The sequence below is a fragment of the Vombatus ursinus genome, unplaced genomic scaffold (genome assembly GCF_900497805.2).
Source record: "Vombatus ursinus unplaced genomic scaffold, bare-nosed wombat genome assembly UNPS02009918.1, whole genome shotgun sequence".
In the NCBI taxonomy this organism is placed as follows: Eukaryota; Metazoa; Chordata; class Mammalia; order Diprotodontia; family Vombatidae; genus Vombatus; species Vombatus ursinus.
This window is the reverse complement of record NW_020949696.1, coordinates 6,407,315-6,426,883: the sequence shown is the minus strand read 5'-3', so window position 1 is coordinate 6,426,883 and position 19,569 is coordinate 6,407,315. Positions and strand designations below refer to the sequence as shown.

Sequence of the window (19,569 nt, the reverse complement as noted above, 5' to 3'; positions counted from 1 at the left end):
GAATGTCAGGGCTGGGAGGGCCCCTAGAACACAGAATGTCAGAGCTGGGAGGGCCCTTAGAACGTGGAATGTCAGGGCTGGGAGGGCCCCTAGAACACAGAATGTCAGAGCTGGAAGGGCCCTTAGAACACAGGGTGTCAGAGCTGGGAGGGCCCTTAGAACAGACCATTTCAGAGCTGGGAAAGTGTGTGTGTTTATGTATGTATGTATGTATGTGTGTGTATATATATATACATACATATACATGTACATGTACATACACATGCATGTATATTTTATATACATCTTATTTGGTCCTCTTAACAACCTGGGGAGGTAGATGTTATTATTACCCCCATTTTATAGATAGATGAAGAAATTGAAGCAGGCAGAGATCAGTTGACTTGCACAGGGTCACACAGCTAATAAGTGAGGCTGGATTTGAACTCAGGTCTTCCTGACTTCACATCCAGTGCTCTAACCACTGAACAACCCAGCTTCCACTTACTGACTGTGTGACCTTGGGCAAGTTGTTTCAACTGTGTGGGTCTCAGTTTCCTCATCTGCAGAAAAGAGGGGATTGGACTAGTGTGCATCTAAAGTCCCTTCAGCTCTAAATTGTTGACCCAGTTTCACATTTAGCTAAAATCCCTCCTGCCTGGGATTTATTTGAACTCCTCCAACCTGGATCCTTAGCTTATGATGGACCTGTCCCAAGAGAGGGGTAGAGGTTGTTCAGGTAGGGAAAGGAACCGCCTTCACCTGTAGGTTCAGACTCAGGGTTGAACCCGTATGGACTCAGTGGTCTTCTCCATCCACAGTGGTCCCTTGAACATAGTTGATGTTCAGGGAGGTAATGAGCTCCCAGTCCCTGGAAGTGTTCAAGCAGGATGACCTTCACACAACCCCTCCCTGCCCCCGGTAATCTTCCTATAAACTGACCTTGTCACTCGCCTGCTCCAAACATTTCTAGGCCCTCCATGAAAATCAGAGAAGCCTTAGTGTGGCATTCAGAGCTTTGGCCATACCTCTCTCCTCTCCCTCCAGCTTTGTGGCCCATTGCTTGACTCTGCATTCCAGCAGAAGTGAATGACTGACACCGCCCCCCCCCTCCTGCCAGCTCCTGCCTCCATTCGTTAATGCAGGATACCCCTCTTCCCTGACCTCCAAGGAGACCCCCTTGTCTCCTCCAGCAGAGATCCTCCCCTTCCTTCAAGGCCCAGCTCAGGGGCCATCTCCTCCTCCAGGATGCCTCCCCTGCTTGCCCCCTCCCCGTGTGAAAGTCTTTTTTCCCTCCTCAATCCTCCTGCACCCATCCCACCCTCCTTGTAGCCTATTATTTGAGCTCTTTTCCTATCCTCTTTCCCCCATCCCTAGTAGATTGTAAACTCCTTGAAGGCAGGGATTGTGTGATTTTTTACATACATAGGTGATAATCATTATAAAAATAACTAGCATTTTCATAGTGCTTTATTGTCAGCAAAGTACTTTACAAACTTCTCATTTCACAAGAACCTTCTCATTTTACAGATGAGGAAATTGAGACAGACAGAGGTAAAATGACTTGCCCAGGGTCACATAGCAGGTAAGTGTCTGAGGCTGGATTTGAACTCAGGTCTTCCTACCTCATATCTCTAGAGCTGGATCTAGTCCAACCCTTTTATTTTACAGGTAAGAAAACCGAGGCCCAGATAGATGAAGTCATTTGTGGAGGGTCATACAAGTAGTAAACCTCAAAAGCAGGATTTGAACTCAAGCAGAGCCAGCATTTTTTACACTGTCCCACACGTCTTTGTATCCCAACACTGAGTGCATTGCCTTGTATGTCCAGGGCAGGTGCTTAACAATTTGTTGAATTGAATTAGGGTATTGCATAGGAGATAGAGCCTTGGACTTGGAGGCAGGAAGAGCTGGGTTCAGATCTCATCTCAGACCCTTACTAGCTGTGTGAGCTGAGCAAATTACTATACCTCTCTATGCCTCCATTTCCTCATCTCTAATATCTGGGATCTGGGCTCAAAGTCTCTAAATCTGTGAATCCACACGGTCCACATGGAGGCGGGATAGATACCATAGAGGCAATTCCTGCCTAAGGAAGGAGGAGATATTCAATCCCTTCTCAAGTCCCTCCTATCTCCAAATGGTTCAGGTTCTCAGTTGAACAGCTGACAGACCCCCCAATTGCCATGGGACCCAGTTTCCTCATCTCTACAATGGGCCTGACTTCTGGCTTCCTCCTGGGGTCTCATGAATAATTCAGCTAGAGACAAGTGGAGGTGCGAAAGCAGGCAGGGATCTCCTTACCACTTTGTTTGTATCCCCAACGCCTTCCTGTCCCGATACCTGTTTTATTCTCCCTCTTCATCACCTACCCCAGCCTCTGCTTTATTTTTTTAATTAGCTGATGAGCTATCTTCACACCTATTGAAACCCTAGCTCAAGAAACCTCATTAGCCCAGATCAAAAGGAGGCCTGAATGATTTATGAAAGTGCCCTGGTTGAGAGAAATGAAATAATTAAGGGGACCTGTGCCTAAGGCTGTCCCAAAGGCCCCATTAGAGAGTTCCCCCAGAGCCATATGTGTACCCACTCAGGGGTCATGGGCTTCTACATTCTGACCCTGAATTCTGGGATACCTTTTCTTTCCTGAAGGCTTCCAGGCTTTGTAGCCTTGAGAACATAGGACATAGGTCAGAGTTTAGGGGACCTTAGAATCTCCAGAACTTAGAATGTCAGAGCTGGAAGGAACTTGGGAAGAGAGAATGTCAGAAGTGAGAGAGAGTTGAGAATATAGAATATCATAGTTAGGAGGGACCTTAGAACTCAGAATGTTAGAGCTGGGAAGGCCCTTAGAACTAGGAATGTCAGAGCTGGGAGTCCCTTAGTACCCAGAATGTCAAGACTAGGGGTGTGTGTGCTTAGAACACAGAATATCAGAGCTGGGAGGGCCCTTAGAACTCAGAATGTCAGAGCTGGGGGTGGTGTTGCTTAGAACACAGACTATCAGAGCTGGGAGGGCCCTTAGAACAGAGAATGTCATGGCTAGGAGGACCCCTAGAACCCAAAATGTCGGAGTTGGGAGGGCCATAGAACAGAGAATGTCAGGGCTTCAAGAACCTTCAGAACACAATGTCAGAGTTGGGCAGTATCTTTGAGATCACCTGGTCCATTTCACAACAGTATGAACAAGTCCAAGCAGGGATGTCACTTACCCAATGTCACACCGACCTTGGAATGGAACCCAGATCTCCACCTCCACTTTTCTGACCTCCCCCTCCCACATCCGTGTCCTTTGCGCTCTCTCTCCCCGGGTTCTTTCTTGTGGGGCCCTCTGAGCTGCTCAACCAGTCTCAAATCCACCTCCCTATCTCCCTATCTTCACAAGCAAACTGTGAGAGACGTATGTCAAATGGCTTTCTGAAATCTGGGTAAAAATATCTACAGGCAGATCCTCTGATCTATGGGCCTGATTACCCTGTCTGTCACATGAGGAAATGAGGCTGGTCTGCCGGGCCCTGCTGTGGATGAGGCCCCGCTGGCTCTCCAGGAGAAGGCTTCCCTTTCTAGCCACTCACACCAACTGTCCCTTTAAACACTTAGGAGGGACCAGGCACTGGGCTAGGTGCTGGGGATACAGAAGACAAAAGTGAAATAGCCCCTGCCCTCAGGAAGCTTACCGGCTGTCAAGGAAAATAATGCACACAGATATATAAATAAATACCAAGTGATTTCTTGGGGGATGGGGTGGGGCTCAGAGGAATCTGGAGAGGCCTAATGGGGCACCTGAGCTGAGCTTTGAAGGGAGCTAGAGATCCTAAGAGAGAGAGAGAGGTGAAGAGGTTTGAGGTGGACTGTCCTGTGTGAAGGACAGCTGACTCGTAGGTCAGCTTGGCTAGAACAGAGTGCAGGAAGGGGAGTAGTGTGGAATAAGTCTGGAAAGGTAGGCTGTGTCCTAAGGGCCCTCCCAGCTCTGACATCCTGTGTTCTAGGGCCCTCCCAGCTCTGACATCCTGTGTTCTAAAGGCCCTCCCAGCTCTGACATTGTGTCCTAAGAGCCCTCCCAGCTCTGACATCCTGTGTTCTAAGGGTCCTCCCAGCTCTGATATCCTGTGTTCTAAGGGTCCTCCCAGCTCTGACATTCTGTGTTCTAAGGGCCCTCCTAGCTCTGACATCATATGTTCTAAAGGCCCTCCCATCTCTGACATTCCATGTTCTAAGGGCCCTCTCTAACTCTGACATTTTCTGCTCTAAGGGCTCTCCCAGCTCTGACATTCCATGTTCTAAGTTCTTTCCTGGCTCTCACGCTCTGATCTAGATTCTAAACTTTTATTTGCTCTGACATTCTGTTCTCTGTTCTAAGGCTCCTTCTAGCACTGATAGTCTCTGTTTTATGTGCCAAAGTCCCTTCAACCTAGATCACTCTTTGGTTTTTTATTGTTGGCTAAGTAAAAGTCTGAGTCTAGGGAGGATGAGGAGGGTGGTGATTCCCTGTACCAGACATAGAAATCTGGAGGAGGCCAGATTATAGGGCCTAGATTTGGAGGTGAAAAGGAGATCAGAGACCACCTCATCCATCCCCCTTATTTTCAACTGAGGAAGCAGGATTCCTGAGAATAAAGTGACCAACTTTCCAAATCCTGCATAGAGTAAGTGCCTGAGCTGGGCTTTGGTGCAGAAAGTGAGTCTGGTTTGGGACATTTCATTTGGAGTTTGAGGTAAAAGTAGAAAGGTCCCCCTTGAGGTACCTAGGAGTATGAATCAGCAGCTCAGGAGAGAATTTGGGTCTGGAGACATTGAGGGAGGGCTAGTTGGAATCGAGGAGAGAAGAAAAAAAAATTTAGGAGTGACCTTATAACACAGAACAGAGAATGTTGGAAGGGACCTTAGAAATTGGAACGCAGAATGTTTGAACTGGAAGGGATTTCAGAATATAATATCAGAGCTAGAACACAGAACAATGCCAAAACTTGAAGACCACATAATTGAATTTTTTCATGTTAGAAGTGAGGATACTGAGGCCTAATAGAAGCTTAGTGATAATCAATATACGTATAGTAAATTTATGCCCATTTATGTAGGACTGGAAGCATGATTTTAATATTTCAGATTATTATGGATAAGGAAATATGGCTATTGGTCACATCATTTTGGATATAGAGTCCATGGTTGGGAATGTAGCTCTTAAGTATAACTGTGACCTTGTAGGAAAGTATGATTTACAAATTTTAAAAATTGATAAAACAAAAACAAACAAAAAAGGCAGATGATGTGGAAACTAAGCTGTAACAGGGATTGGGGGAATGGGGCTTTGCCCCTAAGCACTGGCTTCTCCACCTGCACATTGTTCAGTCAGCCTGGCCCCCCCATCTCAGGATCTTGTCACCATGACACCCCTCTCCTGGGATCCACTCAGAGGGGTGCGAATGAGGCTGTTGTTAAATTATCAATGTGAGCATTTACATCCCAGAAATCTGCAAATGCTGTAAATCAGAGCTTGATTTATTATTTAGCTGATTGTCTAGACTTAAGAAAGTGATGGAGAAAATGTTAATATTGCACCTTAAGCTTAAAAGTGTGTCGTATACATTTTTTGGGAGAAGACCTGATTGTTAAATATTTACCAGCATACTCCCAGATCTAACTTTCCCTATGCTTCCAGTAGAGATGACTGCTGAACTCTTAGGACTTAAGGTTGATGAAGAACCGCCCCCCCCCCCCATCCCTACGACTACTGCAGGTGGGGCCATCCTCTGTTCCAGGGGTGATAATTCCTAGTTTCAGCTCTGCTGTTCAATGATCTTCCTTTAATGATAGTAATAATACTTTTTATTATTATTAGAACAACAATTGTTAGCATTTCTGTAGCATGTTAAGGTTTGCAAAGCACTGTACATATATTATCCTATTGGATCTTCTGCAATCTATAGTTAGGCAGAAGAGAAAAATGAAACTCCCATGTATCCGTCCTCACTTCCCACGGTGCCCTGAATCTTCCTTCTGAATTAGATTAGTGTATATATGTATATATGTTCTTACACACAGGTTCATAGATGGAGAGCTAGAATGTCCCTTCAAAGCCACTTTCTTCATTTTACAGATGAGGAAACAGGCTGACGGAGGTTAATTGACTTTTCCAAGGGGTGTCTGAGGCAGCATTTGAACTCAGGTCTTCCTGACTTCAAGGCCAACATTCTATCCACCATCATTCCACCTGGTTGCCTGAAAACCCATTTGGAGGTGCCAGAAATTGAACTTGGGATCCCAGATGTTTAATGCATGAACTCTTCCTCTGACTTTAATAATAATAAAGGCAGCATTTATGTAGCGTTTTAGGTTTTGGAAAGCATTTTGCAGATGTTAGAGCTTTACAACAATCCTGGGAGGTGGGTGTTCTTTTTGCTTCCATTTTGCAGATGAGGAGACTGAGGCCAGAAAGCTTAAGTGACATGCCCAGTATGACACCCATAGTAAATATCTGGGCTGGGCTTTGAACTCACGTTTTCCCAGCTCCACGTCCAGCTTTCCATCCACTTTGGTAGCTAATCTTTACACTTGCCTGTGCATTTGTAAGTGCACTCATATCAGAGTTTTTGAGGAGGTCATATCATGTTCTCAGCATCGGTATCATGATTTCCTGACCAAAGGCTCCTTTCGGTTTTTCCAGGATACTTTTGGGCAGCTTTAGCCTAAGAGATGCCCGCCCTCAGCAGTCCCCCAGCAGGAGTCTGGATGCTCAGGTCCAGAAGCTTTGGGCCCAGCCAAAGCATCAGCAGCCTGGGGAGCCCATTGTCTTGGCCCTCAGCCTTCCTTGGGGGTGCTCTCTGGGGCAGGTGGGGCCACCCTGAGGTCTTGACTGCACACAGTCAGACAGCTCACAGTCAGACAGAGGTGGTCTGTGCACAGGCTGTCACTGGCCACATCTGCACCAAACCCCAAGGGAGGCTGGGAGGGCAATAGATGCCTGGGATTTCCCCTGCCCGGTTCAGTTCAGTTCGGGCCTTGGATTCCCTTTCCACAGAGCTCCTAGGTGGGTGGCCTCCGTGTTATCATCTCCAGAGGAAGCAGGCTCAGAGAGTGGATGTCTCATCCTGGGTCACACAGTAGATCTGTAGATTCCAACTTCATGGTTTGTCCTAAGAAACCACACTTTCCCCCCAGGCTTTCCCCGTCACCCCCTCCCCCCACCCTGTATCATCCCGTCTCTGGTTCACCCAGGAGTGTGATCCGGTCAGACAGGTCTGAGTCCTGGCCTACCGGTTTATTCCACTGAGGCGACCTCCTCCCTCCCTGGCATTAAGGACTTTCTCTGTCTTCTCTCCTCCCCACCCCACCCCCGGGGCTGAGAGCAGAGCCACTTTTGATTAACAAATGGTCAAAGAGGACCGCACATCTGGCTTCATGGTGCCTCAAACAGCTGGACGGAGGGGGCCCCAAACGTTTGGCTCCGGAGCCCCTGAACATCTGGGGCTCCTTTAGCATTTGGCTTGAGCATCCCCAAACATCTGGCCTCAGGGTTGTAGCTCGCCAGTTTTCACAGGGATGGGACATTTGTTCCCAGCCCAGTTCCCCAAGACCGATCCTGTTGGATCAGAGAGGGGAGACACCTAGGGCAGAGCAAATGGGGGCTGCCACTCCAAGCCGGGTAGAGGTGGTAAATTATGGCGCTGGCCTTGTGAGTAGGGGAAGGGGGATATGGGAGCGCTCTCCAGGTAGAGTGGACAAGATTCGGCCCCTGGGCTGGCACGACCTTCCTTTGGCTCTCTTCTCTTCCTGCGTGGGCTATCTTTCTGCCCTCTCCAGGCCATCCTCCACAGAGGTATCAAAACCACGTTCCTAAGGCACACCTCTGACTCTCTCTACCCTGCTCAGAATTCTCCAATGGCTCCTGGTTGCCTCTGGGCTTCAGATACAGACTACTCAGTCTGCCATTCGAGGCCCTCCATGACCTGGCTTCTGCCTGTCTTTGCAGCCTTATGTATCCCCTTTCAGGCACCATACCTTGGAATGCCTTGGGATACCCTCCCACCTCTTCTCCATCTCTGGAAATTCTCTTCTTTCAAGACTCAGCCCAGGAGCTTCCTCCTCCATGAAGCCGGCCTGGATCTCTCCAGTTACCACTCTCTCACTCCTCAAGTTATTTAGCTATGCACATGTAGTTCAGAGTGGAAGGTCCCTGAAGGCAAAGCCTTTCACCTTTGTCCTTGTGTCCCCAGTACCTAGCATGGTGCCCAGCACACAGTACTTGACCACGTCAGTTCCTCTGCATAGGATCTTAGGGTCAGAAGGCGTATGTGACTGGCTTTTTTTTTTAAGCCTGGGTCTCCCTGTGTCTCCCAGGCTGAAAGCGCAGGTGATGGTTTTCCTCACAGCTAGGCAGCCAGGTGTCACAGGTGGGTAGAGCACTGGGCTTGGAGTCAAGTAGGCTCGAGTTTAAATCCTACCTCAGACACTCACTAACTGTGTGACCCCCGGACAAGTCACTTAACCCTGTTTGCCTCAGTTTCCTCATCTGTCAAATGAGCTGAAGAAGGAAATGGCAAACCACTCCAAGTATCTCGGCTAAGAAAACCCCCAGATGGGGTCATGGAGTGTCAGACAATGACTGAAAACAGCAAACAACAAAGCATTATTATTATCATTATTTATATTCATCTTTCTCTTATAGGACATGATCCCCGGTCTGCTCCTTATCCTGGCCACCCTCCTCCGGATGAGGGATCTCAGAGGGGGCAGATTTCCATAGCCATGGGCAGTCCTGGGGTACCTGTGGGCCATGCCCCTGACCATTGCCGCCTTCTCTCTCTCCCGCCAGGTTTCACCACGGCGATTACACAGTAGAAGTCAGTATCAACGACTACCTGGACATCTACTGCCCCCACTATGAGAAGCCGCTGCCCCCAGCCGTGCGCATGGAGCAGTATGTCTTGTACATGGTCAATGACGAGGGCCACGCTTCCTGTGATCACCGGCAGAAGGGCTTCAAGCGCTGGGAGTGTAACCGGCCCATGGCGCCCAATGGGCCCCTCAAGTTCTCCGAGAAATTCCAGCTCTTCACGCCCTTCTCCTTGGGCTTTGAGTTCCGGCCGGGACATGACTACTATTACATCTGTGAGTGTGGGGGTCCCTTGGGGGAGGCTGGAAGGGCAGGGAGGCACAAATCTATGAGTAGCCTTCATAGGCTTACAGACCTAAAGCTGAGAGAAACCTTCGATGCCACCTAGTCTGTCCTCCCTCATTTGACAGATCAGGAGATAGCTGCTACAAACATTGTTACATCCATTTTATAGATGAGGAAACTGACGCCCACAGAAGCGTGGTAGCCTACTCAAAATCTCAAGCACTTTATATATACATATCATCTCATTTGAGACTAAAAAACCACCCCTTGAAGTAGGTGCAACAGGCATTATGTCCATTTTACAGATGAGGAAACTGAGGCCCACAGAAGTATAGTAGCCTATTCAAAATCTCAAGCACTTTATATATACATATCATCTCATTTGAGACTAAAAAATCACCCCTTGAGGTAGGTGCAATAAGCGTTATGTCCATTTTACAGATGGAGAAACTGAGGCCCACAGAAGCATAGTAGCCCACTCAAAATCTCAAGCACTTTATATATACATATCATCTCATTTGAGACTAAAAAATCACCCCTTGAGGTAGGTGCAATAAGCGTTATGTCCATTTTACGGATCAAGAAACTGAAGCTTACGGTGGTTAACTGACTTGCTCATGAGCCCACCACTAAGAAATGAAGAGGTGGGAGGGTATAAGGAATAGGTTTCGAACCCGGCTCTGTCTCCAACACTCTTAAAATCCTTTGCTTTTAAATACCTTGAAAGGCTCCTCCAGCCAGAACTGAAAGGCATGAGGCACCAGGCAGCACAGTAGGGGGAGTGTTGCTTGGTTGCTGGGGCCGGGGGAAATGCTGCTTCTTGGTAGAAGAGACATAACCCAAAACAAGGGCTGACTCCCCGAAACGCTCAGCTTTGGGGCTCGGTAGGGTGTGGCCTGCTAACTCCCAAGCTCCTTGAGTGAGGGGAGGGACTGTGTTTTCCCTCCTTTTGTATCTTCCGCTCTTAGCACGTAGTAGGTGGTTTATGGATCTGACTGTCTGACTGTCATCCTGCTTGTACAGGGCAGGGTTCAGGGTGGGTGTAGAAGATTCCCCGTTGCTGATTCAGTCTTTTTTTTTTTTTTTTTCTGGCTCGTACTAAAAGCCAGTTTGGGGAGATGTGCTGTATTTCCTACAATGTTAGAGCTGGGAGAAACCACTGAATATAGGACACGAGAGTGAGGGGGGCCCTCATAGGTGGGGCTCAGGCCCTGCACAGACACATGCCTTTCAGCCTGGTATCACTGTTAACCCCTACACAGCCCAACACACACACACACATATCTCTACTGTGTTGAAGCCCGTGTTAGCCCTTTATACATCCATATGCACATAGGCAGAATGTGACCCTTGACCCAGATGTCACCTTGGGAAGCTTGCCTGTGACCCTAAAGACTAGGCTATGGCACCCTAGGGGCCCTCTTCTCCCTAAGACTCCCCCCTCATTCCACCACCCCCATGTCATATATCGTCAAGTAGCTACACGAATGTAGTTGGCAGGTCAGATAACATGCTAGCCCGTGTATATGAACATATGTGCATAGAAAATGTGGCACTTGGCCTCTGTCACCTTGGCAGGCCTTGACCCATGGAACTTTGCCTCTCTCTGCCCTCCCTACACTGATGTCCTCCCACTAAAAGCCTGAGGGGGGGCACTGTAGGGACCCCCCCTTTCCCCAAAGCTCCCTACCCCCCCTTTTTATGACTCTTCCCTTCTCCCCACCTTTCACCGGGGAGATAAAGATAAAAGCTTGTAATAAAAATAATATTCGTCACGAGAGATAAGACGAATAATTACAATAATTATCTTTATGAAACTCCTGTCTTGGAATGAAAAATGTAATTTTTCTGATATTAAGGGAACTTAATTTAAACACCTTTTTTTCTTCCCTGAATTAAAATAAAATAAAATAAAATGGAAGCAGGAAAATCGCTCCCAATAAAGTTTAATTTGAAACTGCGGGAGCCCCGGAGGGGTGGGGATCTCCAAGTCTCCCCAGGGCATGGTCTGTATATTCAAAGCTATTCCTGCCAAGGAGGAGGGGTGCACAGCCTTGCTGACGGGGGTGGGGGTGGGGGGGGGTGGGGGGTTAGAAAAGCCAAGCTTTCAGGACTGGAATGAACCACAGGGATCCAAGTCCTTCATTTTACAAATAGGGAAACTGAGTCCCAGAGAGGTCATGCCCAAGGTCAGACAAAACAGAGGAAGGATTTGACCCCAATCCAGTCCTCTTCCTGCCTCATTATTCTTCCTAGCCAGGGGAATAGAGAGGGTAGAAGCAGACAGACAGATGACTCTAGGGGCGTAAGTCAGATCCTCTGGCTAGCTCCCTGCTGCCAGGGTTTGGAGAAGAGCTGGCAGAGAAATTCTAGGCTAAGACCGAGACATGACCATCTTTGACTTTTGGAACAGTCAGTCGGTATGCATTTATTAAGCACCTACTGTGTTGTGTGCTAGTCACTGTGCTGAGTGGCTCATGGGATCTAAGAACCGTCGTCTCTTCCTGGCAAAGCAGGAAGAGCCCCCCCAAGGCATCTCTAGGTGCATCTCTTCACCCCTCCCCACCTCAAGCCAAGAGCCAGTCCCCTTTCCCCAACAGCCAGCTGTCAGGACTGTCAGAAGTCCCGGAGTCAGAGGACAAGCCCCCAGACCTCTTTGAGCCTGAGTTGCTCCTTCTGTGAAAATGAAGGAATTAGACTAAATGACCTAAAAACAGTAGAAATGATCTCTAATAACAGTGGAAAGAGCACCGAAGGTCTGGGTGCGAATTTCACCTCTGACACTACCTGTGTGACCATGGCCAAATTACTTAAGCTGCCCGGACTACACTTTCCTCAGCTGTCAAATGAAAGGGTCAGACTACGATGGCCTCTGAGGGCCCTCCTAGCTCCTGAGTTATAATTCTCATAATCCCATGAATTTTAGTGACGGGTAGCTCACTACCTCTCAAGGCAACTCATTCCATCAGGGAAGACGTCTCATTATTTAGACATTTTAACTTCTATTGAGCCAAAAGCCATTTCTTCCCCCTGCAACCTTGCTTCATTTATTCTTTGTTCTGTTCTCTGGGGCCCAGCAGAACAAACACAATCCCCCTTCCACATGACGAGTCTGTGAAGGCAGTGCTCATGCCCCCCCCCACTAAAGCTTTTCTTTCTCCTCAGTTCCTTTATTGACCCTCCTGCTGTGTGGCCTGCAGTCCCCTTGCCACCCTGGGCCCCGTCCCCGGGCCCCTTCCATTTGTCAGCGTGTTTGTTGTTGTCTGGCCGATCAAAGCAGGGGACAACAGATCTGTCCCCCCCACCCCGTTGTGGACGCGGATTCTGTGAATTTAGAAGAAGATGGAAATGGGGCTTTTTTTTCTTTTTCTTTTTCTTTTTAGAAAACAAATCATATTGCTATTGAGAAGCTAAGGTACAAACAAGAGGGAAAGGACTGGAGATTGTATCCTACCAAGATCTGTTGAAGGAACTGGGGGTGTACGGCCTGGAGCATAGGAGGGTTTCAGTTACCCCAACTAGCAGAAAGGTTGTCATGCAGAGAGAGAAGGAAACAAGTATTTATTAAGTGCGCTGTGCTCAGCACTATACAAATATTATCTCCTTTGAGTCTTACAACAGCCCTGGGAAGTAGGTGCTGTTATTAGCTCCATTTTACAGATGAGCAAACTGTGGCAGTCAGCAAGGCAGGATTAGAACTTGAGTCTTCTGGACTCTAGGCCCAGTGCTTTTATCTACTGCGCCACCAAAAGTGCATTGAATTGGGGAAACAGGTTTGCTCTTTTGGGCCTCAGAAGGCAAAACTAGGAGCAGTGAGAGATTGGGAAGAAAAGAGGGGAAAGGAGAAAGAAAAAAAGGAAGGAAGGAAGAGAGAAGGAGGGAGGGAAGGAAAGAAGGTTAGGAGGAAGAAAGGAAGATAGGAGGAAGGAAGGAAAGAAGTTCCTAACAATTAGACTTGTCGCAATTTGGAGTGGACTGAGGTGAAGTGACTGCTTGTCCGCTGTGCCATGGTGGCCACACTTTTCAGTTAATTGGCCCCTGAGATTCCTCCAGCTCTCAAATTCTGTAACTGAGTTTGTTTGCAAGGGAAGAGAAGCCATTCTAACATCCGTTAGAATGTTACGGCTGTCCAAGGGTACAAAAAGCAGTAGAAAAAAAGATGAGAAAAGGACCGCCTGGAGAGAGAGGCATTGGGTCCAGAATGAGAGAGGTGATAACCGCCATCTTGTTGTCCCTGACGTCATCTGCCCTGGGCAGACCTCTCTGGAAGTGTGGTGTGGGGGGTCAGCGACTACCGTTTAAGATGGATATTATAAACTGGAGGCGTCTGAGGATGGTGAGGAACCTGGAAGCCAGGCTTCGTGAGGATCAGTGATGGAATGGGAGAGAACAGAAGACACTGGGAAGATAGGATTCTTACCATCAAGTATCTGAAAGACTGTTGTGTGGTCTGCTTGGCCCCAGAGCAGAGCCAGGAGCATTGAGGGGGTGGGGTGGAGTGGGGAGAAAGGTCTGGTGGGAGGTCTTCATCACTGATGGTCTTTGAAAATAGATTGGCTGGCTTCTCGTCAAGGGCATTCTTGCCACAATTGGGTTAGGTTAGATGTCGTTGGAGGTCCTTCCCAACTCTGAGGTTCTGAGATTCTGTTCCTTCTACTAATCAGACTTTCCCAACAAGGAAATGGACCAAATAGGTAGTGAGTTCATCATCACTGGAGGTACTCAAGCAAGAACCTCTCTCTCCAAGAAGTCGTCGGGAGGAATTAATTCCTGCTTTGGACAAGAAGACTGAGATCTCCGCATTCTCTCAGGCCAGGTCCAGGGGGCAGTTCTTTCTGAAACAGGATCCCCTCCCCACCCCGGGTAGATTTCCTTATAACCACTAGCCCCTAGCAGAGATTGGAGCTTCTCCACCAACCCCTGTATCACTGACCAGTCTCTTTCCAGGGCTTGAGAGGGGAGAGTGTGGGGTGAGGGCACTCCAACATTCTAGGGCTAAAGAGGGCCAATATCAGGTGAGAGTACCCCAACCTTCCAGGACTGGAGGGGGCAGTGTCAGGTGAGGGCACCCCAACCTTCCAGGGCTAAAGAGGGCCAATGTCAGGTGAGGGCACCCCAACCTTCAAGGGCTGGAGAGGGGCAGTGTCAGGTGAGGGCACCCCAACCTTCCAGGACTAAAGAGGGCCAGTGTCAGGTGAGAGCACCCCAACCTTCCAGAACTGGAGAGAGGCAATATTGGGCAAGGGAGCCCTAGTCTTCCAGGGTCCCCAAAGGGTCGTCAGCCCCAAGTGAGCTCCCCTCGCCCCCCATCTGTATCCCCGCTCTTCACCTTGACCCAGAAGTCGAGGCAGCAGATGCCACACAGAGCCTGTGGGGGGAAGAGAATTCCAATTTCCAAGCCAGAGAAGGAGGTAAATGCCCTTTTATTCTTCCCACTAAAGTCAGATTCCTCAAAGGGGCGGAATTTTGAGTGGCAGGTGTGCCCTGAATCCTAAGTAGCCGAGGCCCAAGCCTGGCCTGCCCGTCCACTCCTGGGTGCGTCTGGCTGACATTTTCACACTTCTTGTGATGTCCAACTTACCCCCATGCAGTCAAGTCAGTCTTGATGATACCGGGGGCCATAATCTAAGGGGGTGGGAAAGAGCAGTAATTAAAAACATGCCGCAATCGGGAGGGAGTCTTGGACACCAGTTTCTTTTTACAGAAGTGACATTTTCCGACCCCTCCTGAGAAGTGGAAATTTAATAGAGATTAAGACACCAGATGAAATAGGCTGCAAATGGAGGTTTGAAAGCAGGGGGGAGGATGATCGTGGGCCCCACATGCCCAGAGAAGTGCTTTCTGATTCACAATTTCTCCCAGAAGGAGTCAGAGAAGCCGTCATAGATTTGGGGCTGGAAGGGACCCGAGTGACTATCTCATCCAACCCTCCTACTTGAAGCTGAGGCTTGTGAAGATTGAAGGTCACTTAGCAAGGTGGGGTCAGAGGAAAGACTTGCAGGCTGGTCAACTACTTCCTGATCTGGCAGTCCGTCATTTAGCTCGGCCGTTTCATTTGGCCAATACAGAACTGAAGCCAGGAGAGGAGAAACAACTTAATCCACCTGAGTTCAAATCCTGCCTGAGATATGTATTAGTCGTGTGACCCTGGGCAGTAAGAAACCTCTCTCAGCCTTGGTTTCCTCATCTGCAAAATGAGGGGTTTGGAACCCAGTGGCCTCCAAGGTCCCTTTCAGCTCTAAATCTATGAGTCTGGCGTCGAGCGACCTGGATTCAGTTCCCAGCTCTGACCTTGGGTAACTCGTTTCTCTGATCTGAGCCTCAGTATCTCCATCTGTTCAAATGGCGAGGTTGTGCCGGGTCCCTTTGGGCTGTGGATCCACTGCTGGCTGGATGACTCAGCCCGTGGGCGCCTCATCAATGGGCAGTTGGATGCTGTTGGCTTTTGTGCTCCGCCATGGTTTCTGATGCCCCGACTCTCCTGTATCGCGGGTGGAGATGAGCGTCTGCGGGAGACTCAAATGTCGTCTTTGGGGCTCCCGCCGGGCTTCCTGCTGACACTGCTAACGGAGCTTGAAATTAACAACACTTCAGGCTCAGAGAACGTGCTTTCCACCCCAGCCGACCTGAAGCTCCTGGCTCCCGGCACTTACCCGGCTGGTGATAAGCCTGGGAAGTCCCCAAGGAGGGAAAGCCTCATCTGTCACGCATTGGGGCTGTCATGGTGGTTGGCCTTTTCTTCCTTAGGCTTTACGAGACCTTGGGCAAGTCCCTTCCTCTCTCTGGGCCTCAGTTTCCCCATCTGTAGAATGAACACATTGGATTCACTGATCTCTAAAGGTCCATCCAGTTCAGTGCTTATGATTTTGACAATTTCTATAGAGCGGTGGTTCGCAAACCTTTTGATCTTGGGACTCCTTTACATTCTTAAAAATTATTGAAGATCTCTGTAAAGAGCTTTTGTTTCTATGTGTTCTATCTATTTGAACTTATTTTATTAGAAATTAAAATATCTGATTTTTAGAGAAATGGTTTTGGCCTCAGGGACCCCTGAAAGGGTTTCAAGACACCCAGGGGACCCTGGACCACACTTTGAGAATCACTGCTCTAAACGTCTACGTCATAGTTCCTACCCCACAAGTCCTGTGAGAAAGTGATGTTTCAACTATGATTATCCCCGTTTCACAGATGAATAAACCAAGGCTTACAGTGGTTAAAAGACTTGCCCCACATCACACAGCAAGTAAGGGTATAAGAATTCACTCAAGTGTCTCCCAACTTCACTTTCAGTCACTCTCCATTATTTTGTCAATAAACATTTATTAGGCTTCCACTGGGGCAGCAAGGTGGGGCAGTGAATAGGACAATACAGGAAGATGAATTCAGTCCAGCCCAAGACACTAGCTGCATGACCTTGGGCAACTCACTTACCCCTGTTTGCCTCAGTTTCCTCATCTGTCAAATGAGCTGGAGGAGGAAATGGCAAACCACTCCAGTATCTTTGCCAAGAAAACCCCAAATGGGGTCATGAAGAATTGGATATGACTGGAAAATGATTGAACAATGGCATCACTGCCAGCAAACCGCCCCCTCCCCAACACTACTGCCTGTGGCTGTAGGTGGGATTGTAGGTGGGATGAAGTATTGGGAGCAAGGTCACCGGCCTGCTGACCTTTGGTCCCCTATGGAAGCCCAGAGTGAGTGGTCGGGGAGGTATCAGAATCTCTTAATAATGACAAATGGCAGAGTGTCAGAGGGACCCGGGAAACTATCCCTTTCCTGATGGAAAAGGGGAGGGGAGGGGGCGTGGCAGACAAGCTGTTTGATTATTTATTTTTCCAGCTCAGCTGCATCAGCAGGGACCCCAAAACAGGCTGAGGCCCCTGCTGCTTCCTTCAGTAAACAGTCTGACACGCTCTGTGGGGCGGCAGGAGCCCAGCTGGGCCTGTGTGTCTGCCTGAGTTGGGGCTGGCTGCAGGTGAGAGGAGCCATCCCTTACTGAAGCGGCCGGCGTTGGGGAAGTCTCTTGAGCGCCTTCGAGCCTGTTTCCTCATCTGTAGAATGGGAATAGTGTCCTTGCACTCCTCACCTCACAGGCCTGTTGGAAGGATGATAATAATTAATAATAGCTAGCGTTTCGATAGCGTTTAAGCTTTGAAAAGTGTTTTTCGTATGTTAGCTCATCTGACCTGATGAGGTAAGTGCTATTATTATTTCTGTTTTACAGATGAGGAAAATGAGTCTCAGCGACTTGTCAAGGGTCACACAGCTAATTTGTGTGCGACCTGGGATGTAGATCCCAGCTTTGTAGCTCTGAGTCCTGTAGTCTTTCCCCTATATCAAGCCACTGGTGTGATAGGAGATACCTGATAAGTATACGTGGTAGGGAATGATTGGCATCAGAATGGGGTGTAGACGGACTGCACTTTGGGATTACGAAACGGGAAAGATCAGTGTCAGCTGGGCCATCAGCAGGGCCACGTCCCAGCCCCTCCATCACCTCCCTCAAGGAGCTGTGGCCCAAGAAGGTGACCTTTTGGCGGGGCCTGGACTCGGGAAGCCAAACCAGATGGGAAGCAGTGTCTGAGAGACCCATTCTCTTGTGGAGGGAGAGGTTGGGGAACAAGACGGCTTTGTCTTCCTTCTCTGATGGCTCCCCTGTTCTGGATGTCCAAGGCCTCCTTCCACGGTTTGAGGCCAGCCTGGAATGAATAACAGAATAAGACCTCATCTGTGGGGAAAGAAACCTGGTCAGGGGGCCTGGATTTGCTAGTTCTGGCTAGCTGGGTGACTTGAGGCAGATCCCTTCCTTTCTCTGAGCCTTAGTTTCCCCATCTGCAAAATGGAAAAGTTGACTTAGAGCACGTCTAAAGTGCCCTCTTCAGCTCCAGATCAACACTCCTTTGGTGTTCTAGTCATTCAGCAAAAAAATTGTAAAGCACCTACTGTGAGCTCGGTGCTGACAGAGATAAGAGGATGGATAAGCTCAGTTGTTACAGTCTCACAGAGAGCCTTGGCTTATTCAACAGGTTACAATAATACATAACAGTCAGTGGAGTGGGAGGAGGCTTCCTGGAGGAGGAGGCTTTGGTTTGGGGCTTTCAAGGATGGGCATGTTTTCAGTAATCAGAGAGAGGGTGGAGATGGCATCCCAGGCAGAAGGAACAACATAGGCAAAAGCCCCAAGGCGGGACTTTGTGGGGTATAACAGAGTGAATAGAGCACTAGCTGATGGACCTAGGTTCACACCTGGACTCCTGCACTTCCTGTGTGACGTACCTCTCTGAAGCAGATTGTGAGATATGGTCCTGGTCCTTTAGCTGTAAAGGACCTTGGCTGATGCTAGGATTCCCCCCACCCAGTCACACCTGGTGTCCGTCCTCACTAACCCTATAACTGTCTCATCTTCCCTTTCCCTCTCGTAGCTGCCACTCCCCCGAACATGGTGGACAGGTCCTGTTTAAAACTGAAGGTTTACGTCAAGCCAACAAGTAAGTCCAGTGTCTGGGCAGGACCAGGGCTCTGGGCTGGGGAGGGACGGGGAGCTGGTGGAGGGCTGAGCCAGGAGACGTGGGTCCACAATCTGTCACTGACTCCCTGTGGGAGGGACCTTGGGCAAAACCCTTCCTCTCTCCGGGCCTCAGTTTCCTTCTCTGTAAAATGAGGGGTTTGATCTGGAAGGCCCCTTCTGTTCTCTGATGTTCTGTGAGACTTGGTGAAAGCCAGAGGGAGAAATAAGCTGTTTTCTCATGAGAAGATGCTCTCTTCTTTCTCTCTCTCTCTTTTTTCTGTATCTCCCTGTCTCTGTCTCCCTCTCTTTTTGTCAGATTTCCTCTTTGTCTTTTTTTCTCTTCCCTTTTTGTCTCTCTCTTCTCTCTGTCTCTCTCCCCTCCTTCCCTCTCTTCTCCCCTTTCTCTGTATCTCTCTGGCTTTTTTTCTTTCTCTTTTCTGTGTTTCTTTCTCTCTCTCTCCTCCTTTTCTCTCCCCTTTCTATCTCTCTTAATCTCTCCCCTTTCTCTCTGTCTCTTTCTCTCTTCCTCTCAGTTTCTATTTCTCTCCTCCCATCCTCTCCCTTTCCTCTCTGTTTCTCTGTTTCTGTCTCTTCTCCCTTTCTCTCTGTCTGTTTCTGTCTCCTCCTTTTCTCTTTCCTTCTTCTCTGTCTCTCTGTCTCTGTCTCTCTGTCTCTGTCTCTCTGTCTCTGTCTCTGTTCCTATTTCTCCTTCCTTTCTCTCTGTGTCTGTCTCTCTCCTCCCATTATCTCCCTTTCTTCTCTGTCTCTCTGTTCCTGTCTCTCCTCCCTTTCTCTCCCATTTCTCTCTGTCTCTTTCTCTCCTCTCTCTCTCCTATTTCTCTGTCTCTCTCCTCCATTTCTCTCCCCTTCCTCTTTGTCTCTGTTTCTGTCTCTCCCTTTCTCTCTGTCTCTCTCCTTCCATTTTCTCTCCTTCCTCTCTGTTACTCTGTCTCTTGTCTCT

At 48.7% G+C, this 19,569-nt stretch overlaps 1 protein-coding gene and 1 long non-coding RNA gene across 5 annotated transcripts in view; one reads left to right on the top strand and one right to left on the bottom strand.

Moving 5' to 3' along the window:
- The window catches only part of EFNA2 (ephrin A2), a 92,834-nt gene that overhangs the window by 70,486 nt on the left and 2,779 nt on the right, over positions 1–19,569 (top strand). Inside the window, exons 2-3 of the mRNA XM_027853310.1 lie at positions 8,792–9,087; positions 18,523–18,588. Coding sequence (XP_027709111.1) covers positions 8,792–9,087; positions 18,523–18,588 — 362 coding nt within the window. The remainder of the gene's footprint in view (positions 1–8,791; positions 9,088–18,522; positions 18,589–19,569) is intronic.
- The window catches only part of LOC114036663, a 9,051-nt gene continuing 4,758 nt past the window's right edge, over positions 15,277–19,569 (bottom strand). The window contains exons 3-6 of one of the 4 annotated variants that reach the window (XR_003568349.1): positions 17,464–17,799; positions 17,097–17,195; positions 15,751–15,899; positions 15,277–15,657 (exon numbers count right to left, since the gene is read on the bottom strand). This is a non-coding gene — a long non-coding RNA (uncharacterized LOC114036663). Of the gene's footprint in view, positions 15,900–17,096; positions 17,196–17,463; positions 17,800–19,569 lie in introns of all 4 variants that reach the window. The other 3 variants (XR_003568347.1, XR_003568348.1, XR_003568350.1) reach the window with 3 other exon arrangements.